Genomic DNA, 10,841 nt, shown 5'->3' with positions numbered 1-10,841 from the left:
ACTGGTGAGATCACAAGCAAGACTTTCCCAGGCTTTTGCTTTATACTGGGAGCCCTGGTACTGGTCCCGCAGCAGTCTTACATCATGCTTATTTACCAGGAGTTCTACCATGACCTTGTAGTCCTGTATGTCCCAGCACTGTTACCAAAAACACATGCCCTCTCCAACACCTGCCATACTGCCTATAGTGAAGAGCTAAAACCAGTTATGAGCTGTATTCATGCCTGCAGGGTTTAAATATGGCTGATGTCCCACCCTTTGCTGTGATTGGATGGTTTTGAAAATGCTGAGCTAAGCTAAGCTACGGGCAAACCTGTTTAGCTATGGTTGGTAGTGCTTAAAGGAGCAGGTTCAGCATTGCTTACCAATGGGCAAATCCACTTAGCTGGGCAACTCATTGCTTAGTATTCATATATACACAATGCTTACACCTGGTCAGCATAGCTGTGCAATGCTTAGCATTGCTTATGCTTTATTTTATTCGACTACCACCTGTATGGGATTGATTCATCATTCATTATATAATATAGATTTATTAACCTTCCCTGACATCCCCCAATGTGCTGTAATTACATTTATTCTTGTGTGACTATACTGTATGGGGCACTTGTGTTTATATGGGGGTTTCACTACTTTTTTGCACTGACACCTCATATCTAGGCCTAATACACTACTCTGGCTGAGAAATATAAGTTACTTCCTACATAAATATACAAATAAATTAAAATTGTAATGTTTACACATGCAAAATGGAAATGGCTTTGGTGAGGCTTGAACTTTGAATGATTACATGCAAGGCATATGTTCTAACCACTACACTATTGCATTTACAATATGCTGGCTGTCTGTTGCTATTTAACTGTGACGTTTCAGCTGGGCTAAGCATAGCTAAGCAACAGGCACACCCACGCAGCTATGCTTAAACATTATTCCATATGTGAAAAAAAATGTATTTGTTGTGCTTTTTACTTCGTACCCTTCAGAATATTCATGCTAATGCTAAACCTGTTATTTTATCAGCTTTCTGGGTTTGTAGGGACAATTGTCCCTTATGGCTTTGTCCAGCTTTCTTACTCTGACGGGTTGGGAGGTGTGTGTTATGTACTTCATACCCTGCTGAAAATTCATGCTAATGCTAAACCTGTTATTCTATCAGCTTTCTGGCTTTGTAGAGATTATTGTCCCTTATGGCTTTGTCCAGATTTCTTACCCTGATGGTTTGGGTTGTTAAGAACATTCTCACTCTATTTAAATTGCCATACGGCAATTATGGTGTGCAGAGGGCATGTGTATTGTGAGATCACTGCTCTCAGACACACCCCCTGCACTTGTACACAGAACCATGTCCGTTTTTCAGCATGGCAGCATGCCTTCATGAATATGCATGGCACGCTGCTGTGCTGCACGGGAATGGTCCCATTCCTGCACACAAGTTTACTGAATCCGGCAGAGTGTTATCCAAAGCTCAAATCACAGTTTCCTTTCAGAGAAAAACAGTCTGTTAAGAAGTAGCCATAATAGGGAGCTTCATGGGGCACTATTCATAATATTCCTCTGAATGGACAGATGAACAGATAATCTCCCTGTTACCTTGTTGCAGCCTGTTGCATAACTAAAGTTTTACTCACTGAATTACTTATAGATTAACATTTAATTTATTCAGTTCATTGATTTTTCTTTCAAGCAGAATATTGTGGAATGTCTTAGCTAGGTCACTGTAAGCAGAATGCACTTTCAGTCCTTGATAAAGCGTTACTTTTACTTCCTCTAAGAATGCTGCAAGATTCATAGGGAATGATTGGGTTTTAACATATCCATGCTGCTCAGGAAGTACGAGTTGTCAGTTCCATTATGGTTCGATCCATGATTCCACATGGAATACTGTTTACACTGATGGCTCTGAAATAGTTTGGGCATAATGTGATCTCCTCTTTTTTTGTGAATTGGTACTCATTATAGAGTATCAACATAAAATGAACAAATAGTCATATACTAATATTGTTTATTAAGATTGGCATATGTTTAATTAAGCTTTCCTGAATCACTTGTAGGAAACCCCCAGGTATGTTATGATTTAACCTGTCGCAGCAGTTGTCATTCCTGTAGTTATAATAGGATCTATTTATTTATCTATGTAGCACTCTTTACATATATCTTTGCTTGCTTTAAAGTTTATGTACTTTTTTTCTGCAAGTACTCTTACTATGTCCTGCAGCGCAGTGAAGAATTAATTGTTTACTGAAGACATTCTATACGATACACAAAACGATGGAATTATGCTCAGAAACAGGAAAAAGGCAAGCTCCTTTCTGGCATCTGAAAGGTGCCTAACACACTTTTGCTAAATACTCCTAAGCTCTGTTAAGATCAGGTCTCATGTTCGGGGATTAACCGCAGACACTGTTGGCCAGGAAAGAGCAGAAGCATATGGTAAAACGTCTTTGAAAGCCATTAGATACTTTTGCTCTGACATGCTTATAAGTAAATGTTCTGGAAGAAGGAAGTATCTAACAACTTTTAAAACCATTCCTACTTCAGAAAGGTACCTAATTTCTGCCTGTCTATTTTGGCAGCCTTAAGTGTTTTACCAGCTTTCAAAGGTTAATCTTCATGCACTACAAAGAATTATGATCACATCTCACCAGTCATAATCCATATTATTTGTTCTTGGCATCAGTGCCATGAGTTTTGTATTCAATGTGGATTTCTTGGCATCCATGTCTGAAACACATAATAAATTGTTTGTGATTACAGACCTGAAATTGAATCATCTATATTCATAATGTGTTCCTTTCATTTTTATATAATTAAATAATACCTGACTATTGTTTTCACATTTTGAGATACTAAGCTAAATCTGTAGTTAGGTCTAGTCTTCTACTGAATAAAATAACCTTTGTACTGACACATACATTATCTGAATTTGTTAGGTAAGTCAATCTGCTGCCATGAACTAAACACTTCTCAATATTTTTATTGCCTTCACCTAAAAGAATTTCTGTTTATCTTTTCAGTCACAGAAAACCTAACACTCTTAGAGTTTTACTGTTTTTGTTGCTGTTGTTTTTTTTTTTTGCATAAAAAGAGATTAAAAATCCATTCCACCCACCATCTGTGTGTTATGAAGTAATTAAAAATGGTTTGACTTACTCAGTGTACAGTGTATTCACTTATTTAAATATATGAAATAATCAGCTGTAATCTACAAATGACTGCAATGTTAATATTCTGTAGAATAAAGCAAAGATTATGCTCTGAAAGGTGGATTCAGAAAGTAGATTAAGTATTAAATAGATCTAGATGCAATACTTTATGTCTTGTTGGACAACCAAAATTCTGAAGTTTGTAATTCTTGAACTCTGACAACTTCCATTTTTTACTTGTGTATTTAGAAAGCTGACAGAATACTGACATCCAAATCAAGGAATGAAATACCCTGCATGCAACTGGAAGCTTCAACATGGGTCCATCATATGATTAGGAAGTAATTGTGCTATGCTATAAAACTGTAATTAATGTCATTGTCAGATGTGCAGCAATATTTCATCTGTTGTATGCAGGGTATTTTCAAAAAAGTGATTTCCTCAAGCACAGCTGTTATTTTTTTAACCTTAATCCAGCAATCTGAACAACAAAAAATAGTTGTCTGATGAACTCAGAAGTTGTTTCAGTCTAAAAATTTAGCCTATGAAATAATCCATATAATTAATGCAAGAAGAAACGGGTAACTTATTTATCTAGATTTTTTCAAGAACACTCTCTTAACACAAATAGAGCTGAGTACAGCACTCCTCAAAATTTGGTACTTACTAACATTTCAGAACATAGGATAGATTGTTGTGATGTGTGCAACGTTTCATCAACATTCATAGTCTGGACTTAGTTGCAGTATATATAGTCACCCAAATTGTGTGCTGTAAGGTAACATGGTCACACAGATCACTTACTCTCAGCTTTCATGCAACTGCAGAGAAATGGCAGTACCAGACTGAAATAAACCCAGATCAAACTGCAAAAACAAACCTCCCTGGTGGTCCCCTGGTATTATTAATAGGTTGTACAACAAAAGAAAGAAAATTCTATTGAGAAGTAAGAGGGGAATATGCACAACAGAGCAGAAAGTCCTTCTTTGGTATAAATAAGCAAATCAGATAATTAATCAAATCTCTGAAAGCAGACTTTGAGGTAAAAATAGCCTCCAAAGCAAAGGATAACCATAAGGCATTTTTCAGTTATGTCTGCAATCTTAAGGGCAACACCCAAAAATGTACAGAATTGGTTGTAGATGGCATCATCTATACACGACTGGAAGATATAGCAAATTTACTCTCTGTCAAATTCAGATCAAAGTTCACCACCTCATCATCGCCAGTTCTCCCCCAAGAAATACCCTCAGTCACTCCACTGCCAATTATCACCAAAGAATAGCTTGCCAATGTGTTCACTAAAGCTAAAAACAGAACTTCAGTGGGGCCTGACAGCATACCAGGTTGCCTCTTAAAAAGTTTAAATCAGGACTTAGGATCTTTAACCACAGTCTGGACTAGCTATGTCCCAATAGAATGGAGGACAGCAACAGTTGTCCCTCTGAATTAAAGGTTACCATCTATTGACCAGGGAAATTACAGACCCATAAGTTTGACTAGTGTTATATATAAGGCCAGAGAAAGAATAATCAAGGACCTGATAAGTAATGACATAGAAAACCTCCAAACACTGCAACCAACGCAATTCAACTTTGTTAAAGGCAAGTCATGCCTACTGAGTCTGGTGGATTTCTTTGAGAAAGTCAAGGCCACATATGAGGGTAAAACAGTATATACTGCCTACCTCGATCTGGCCAAGGCATTTGACACAATTCCCCACTCAGGTATTATAAATCAACTCACAAAACTGGGCATAAATGCCTACGCCACCAGATGGATAGCCAATTGACTCATGGACAGGACACATGTGGTAAAAGTGTGTGAATTCAGATACAGCAAGAGCCCAGTTACTAGTTGTCTTCCTCAGGGCTCATTGCTGGGACCATTCCTGTTTGGAATATACTTCAAGGCAAATATGGAAGCCCTCAGTATGACAAAAGTTGTTGACAACTGCAAGATGGGGCAATCATTGAATTCCCCAGTGATGTAGATATCTTTCTGGAGGGTCTAGATCAGACAAATGATTGGCGCCAGAACCATGGCCTAAAAATAAATGCAAAAAAAAAAATGCATTATCATATCCTTTGGGAAGTCAAATGCCCCTGCAAATTATAACATCAATAGCACCCCTGTAAGAGTAGACTCAGAAATGAGAGATCTAGGTACACAGATAGATAGTAACCTGAACCTTGATAGCCATGTAGCCACAGGGGTGAGGAAGTTCTTTTTTGTGACACAACTTATAGGTAAAGGTATGTCATTAGATCAGTAATCGAGTAAAATGCACCATTTGACATGTAACTGACTAGGCACTTTCAGCAGTTGGAGTGACCTCAAAGGATCCTCACAAAAAAATACAGAGTAAACAATACGAACTATGTGGATAGACTAAAATCCCTATCTACTTTTTCTGTCTCTGACTATTAAGGGATGACCTATGCCTAACCTACAAGGCACTCACAAATCCAGATCAAGAGTTTGTGAACAGGAAAATCTGACCATAGTGATCTAAGATTCCTTATCACCAAGCCAAGATCATTACAATTTTTTTATAAAACAGAACTTTTGGATCTTGCAAAAGGTTTGATGTCTGTTCCATTTGCTAAAATGAATGTAGTTATAACACTGACTGCTTTTATAATGTTTGCAAAACATTTAAATTTAAATATATATATATATATATATATATATATATATATATATATATATATATATATATATATATATATATAGATCTATGTCATAACACTGAATTAACATAACATCGACTCACATAACAGCAAGACAACGTCAGCAAAAATTTAAAAGAACAAACTCCCAGAATGGCATATTTCACCTCTGGGAAACTAACCACTTGGCCAGCAATAAGTAACACAAAAACCAAATAGGGTTACCAGATGTCCCACTTTGCGAGGGACAGTCCCTCTTTGGGCAGTTGTGTCCTGCAAAAAAATTGAAAAAAATGGCAAAAGTCCTGATATTTTAGGACAAAAATATTTCGTATATTTTATGTAATAGTTGCATAAAACAGTTATTTTGTATCTGAAATACCTAAATGTTATAAGAAACAGAATAAGTAACTAAAATGCCACAAGAATAAGCTTTTATTTAGGCAAAAAGTGAAGTTCTGTCATTTGTACTGGCCTTAAGTATGTTTCGCCCTACAAAATCTGACCTTTGTCCCAAAATTGTCCCACTTTGGACATTTGAAAAGGTGGCAACCCTAAAACCGAAGCAAATTAAACCCACTGAATTGGGGGGGGGGGCTGCACCCCCCACCCCCCCAACTAAATATACCAACTCTGAGATCACACTACAGTGGAGAAAGTGTCAAAGTTCACCATGGTGGCCAAGCAGTTAGTTTACCGGAGATGAAATACACCATTCCGGGAGTTCATTCATTTAAATTTTGGTGACATCATCTCGCTGTTATGCGAGTCGACATTATGTTAATTTGAGGATTTAAAGGGAATCCATATATATATATATATACACACACACACACACATACACACACATATATATATATATGTATATACAGACACATATATATATATATATATATATATATATATATATATATATATATATATATATATATATATATATATATATATATATATATAAACACACACGCACAAAGATAAAAAGTGTGACCTAAATGAAAACAGTATAAAAAATAGAAAAGCGACTGTTGTCCAACACTAAATACACTTTTTACTGATTTTGAGTCGGTGTGTGACCGAGAGATTTGGGAGACTTGTAATAATAAATCTAGAAAAATATTTGATAATTTAAACAATGAAAAGAGGAATGCTTGGTCAAAATAAGAAGTATCAAAGATATAGGGTATATGAAATCCAACAAGAGGAAAGCTTTACTTATAATGAGCTGCTTTCAACACTACTGTCTCTTTACAAAATATATTCTTTCACACTTCAAAAAATAGAGTAACTCTTCTATCTCTCTGTTTTGACAGCAAATCAAGAACAAAAACAAGCCCTGACCAGTCTACTCTCTGGATTTCTAAGACCCCAAGAAAGGAGAGCTGCATGGAAGTCTGACAACAGACTATAAAACAACAGCTATGAGAGGAATCCTAAAGAGCTTGTTTGACCATTTAAATTCTGAAGACACATTTCTGGAATACTAGCATGAAACTGGCTTTAAATCACTCATGAAGAGTGAAGAAAACTGTTGCAAGCTGTTAACTATAAAACTGAAAAGTAAACCAAGCTTTATTGAAGAACTTTTCTGACAGTGCAGAAGCAAATGCTAAGATAATTCAGCCAAAATATTATTGATATTGTAATATAATTTTTAAAGATAACTGAACTATGGTGACCACAAAAGAGAAGGAAACTAGCAAAAAATGGCAAGTGCATAAATGGCAGACTTGCAGCTTCATATTTTTCCAGGTTTAGCAAGGCTATAAATGAAATAACTCACATTTTTTGTGTATTTTGCTCAAAGTTCATCAGATTGTGTTTTATATACATTTGACAATGTATTCATTTTTAATATTATGTTTTTGTTGAGCTAAATTGCTTTTTATAAACTGTGCTTTAGAAATATGACTGAACATTTTAATTTACATACACACACACTCTCGCTCACACACACACACCACACACACACACACACACACACACACACACACACACACACACACACACACAGACTCACACTCTCTCTTTCTGTCTCTCTCTGTCTCACAAGAAGAATGGCAGCCCTTTATCTGAAGGTTGTAATGTACACAAATTTACAACAGAGATTGTTAATTTTGTATGGTATAAGCAGGTGCAATCCCGAACAGGTTATTTATTGTACTCCTCCAATAATATATCTAAGCAGGAGGAGCTGGGCTTTGTGTTTCTTCCAAATGATTACATTCTTTATTGCTGCTTTTTGCCATCAGAATGGTTAGTTGTGAAAATAAAATTATCCCTCATCTGGCTTTTAAGGAGCTAAATTATATGTTCTGTATTATACATGTGAGTAAGTGCCAAATGACTGAAACAAACATGTTGACTGATTTAAGAAAACATCAAACTATTTATCAAAATGAAAGATTAGTGAAGCACAACCCTTTACAAATTGCAGTTCATGTTTACTGCAGAATCTAAAAGCGATTGCTGATACAAGTATCAATGCTGTTTCTATTTCAAATGAGAATTGTTATTATATATACAAGTGTACCAATCAAAATTTATCTCATCTAGTGTCATTGGGGACTATTCTTCAGATTTAGTTGATATTGTGATGAGTCAATGGTCTGATTTTACACATATGTATAGCAAAAATGCAAATAAAACAGAGAATGTTAACACCAATGATATTACCACTTGTAAAATGTAAGGCAGCTGAGTATTACAAATAAAGCACTACTACACACCTTAACACCCTACTCCCTAGCTTTATTTGTTGTTCGTGGATATCCCTGTCCTGCCAGTGAACTTTAGAAGGATTTTTTGAAAGGCTGAGTCTAGCAGAAATCAGACTACAGCTTTTGCAGAATTGTAAAACACAACCTCCTTTAACAGGCACTGCATGCTAGGTAGCATTGTCTCTGTTGGAAGGGAATCATGCACTTCTCAATGGCTCACAGTACATAATAGTGATCTTTTTAGGTATCATTTCAGGTTCTGTTATCATCCTCCATGAGAGCTAGAGGAGGAGGGGAAGAAGCACAGATACAAATCAGGAGTCAGCTGAGGTTTATGTAGTAAGAGGAGTATGGGTTTCTGACTAAACAGAAAAAAAAAAACCTCATATCATTAACAATAGTTTGTTTAATTTGTACTTTAGAAATAATAAACATGTCCTGCTGTAAAAGACATGCTGGTACCTTTCATCTCCTGAGTGGGATTCATGAAGACATGGCAAAACATAAAAGCTGTGCCAAAGACATTGTGTTGAAGTTTTAAGATTCACCTCAGCCATATATTATTTATTTATTTATTTATTTATTTATTTACTGACATTCTTTGTCCCTACAGAATGTTAGTCATCAATCCTGTCTCTAGCACATTTCTTCGCCAACACTGGGGTGAATGTTGATTGGGAGGGGCTACCATTCAGACAGACATCGAGTATAGTTTGAGGTTTTCTACTTTAGTTTCATTGGACCTACTGATCACACTTGCAGAGTAGGTGTGACAAACCTCTTCACTCCTGTACATCTGTGCCTGCAACATTCCTAATGTGCTGGGGATGCTATTTGAACCCTGGTCTCTTGGGTTACAGTCAGGAATCTGGCCCCTGTACATTTGAGGAACTGTGATTAGCAAAGTTTTTTTGTCATATAGGTTAGGGATATAGCAAACTTTCCCTACAGAAAACCAACTAATTTTGAGGTGTCATGACTGTATAAGGAACTTGGAGATCTGCAATACATTTTCAGATATACAGAGTTGGAGACAACTCTTCTGGTAAACAATTGTTTCAATGATCTTTGTTTCTTTCAAGCATAGTTAAAAGTGTGTGTGGGGGGGGGATTGGCTGTTGGCATAATGGTTAAGGCATTTACCTCAAAGACACAAGGTACAGGGTTTGATTTGCAACTTTGGGAGAAATTGGCTTGGCTCAAAATGGCCCTGAAGGACAGCTATCCTTGTACTAATGTTTGAACATAATACAAAGCTGCACTGAAAAATTATATGTAACCTTAAAGCAGTGTAGTGAGGAAGTAATACAGCTCAAAGAAAGAATATAAAATACCCTCCATCGGTAAGAAAGTAATGGGTAATTGTACTCTTTACAAGACTCACTGGAAAATTACACTATTATATAGCGTATTTTGTGCAAAAATTAATAAACTGTTAGTGTAATCTATGGTACTAAGTGCATCAGAAGGACACAAAAAGAATATGTCTCATCAAAACATTCAGTACATGCAAGCAAGAATTATAAAAGATGGAGAGGCATAGTACAAGATGTTACAGCAAAATTACTTACATGGAGTGACAGTATTAAAGCCATCCCACAATGAATGATGCAGAAAGGATAATGCATTGTGGAAAGGGCAACAGCAACATTCCAGAATGGAAGTGACAGACACCCAAGTCACATGTGGCATAACAACGTAGCATAGAATTATATACCACAATAGATCACACTGACAAGTGCAGGAGAGCAGAAAATATATTCATGCATTGCATGATTATCTTTTGATGTTAATATGACAGAAGCACAAATGCAGTGCATTTTGAGGCCTCCACATAGAATAGCACACAAGTGTCTCAGCATGAAACCAAATAAGAACGGTGGAATATGTCCCAAAGTTGGTATATACCATCTTGCTAGCAGTGCCAGACCAAATTTGGCGATGTCACTCACATGACCTACCAAATGTGTCACATGCTGCTTTACCAGATACGCTCAGTAGAGACTGCCAACAGTAGGCAGTTTTATCAACCAGCGGACTAAATGAGATCACAACATGGGACAGTGACTCAAGCAGTCACAACACAAGCAACAGTGCAGCATGCAGGTACAGCTTTGCACTGTGAGGACTGATGAAATGCGCAAGAAGTGTGTGGGGCAGAAATCAAAAATAGAAGGACAGAACAGCAACAGGAAACAAAAATGCTAAGCACAACACTTGAGAGGGTAGCAAGAGAACATAACACAGAGAGACAATTAGACACACATTTGGTAAGCCATAGAAATGAAAAGAAGAGGCAACATAGATGG

General features: G+C 36.6%; 1 protein-coding gene across 1 annotated transcript in view; it reads left to right on the top strand.

Moving 5' to 3' along the window:
* CHODL (chondrolectin) overlaps window positions 1-8,546 on the top strand; it is a 704,778-nt gene extending 696,232 nt beyond the window's left edge. The window contains exon 7 of the mRNA XM_044071369.1: window positions 7,126-8,546. Coding sequence (XP_043927304.1) covers window positions 7,126-7,210 — 85 coding nt within the window. The 3' untranslated portion in view covers window positions 7,211-8,546. The remainder of the gene's footprint in view (window positions 1-7,125) is intronic.
* The last annotated feature ends 2,295 nt before the right edge of the window (window positions 8,547-10,841 follow it).

The sequence above is a fragment of the Protopterus annectens genome, chromosome 5.part0, assembly GCF_019279795.1.
Source record: "Protopterus annectens isolate FY-2018-M chromosome 5.part0, PAN1.0, whole genome shotgun sequence".
Classification (NCBI taxonomy): Eukaryota; Metazoa; Chordata; order Ceratodontiformes; family Protopteridae; genus Protopterus; species Protopterus annectens.
Note: the sequence above shows the minus strand (reverse complement) of the source record. Positions and strands in the feature narration are given on the sequence as shown.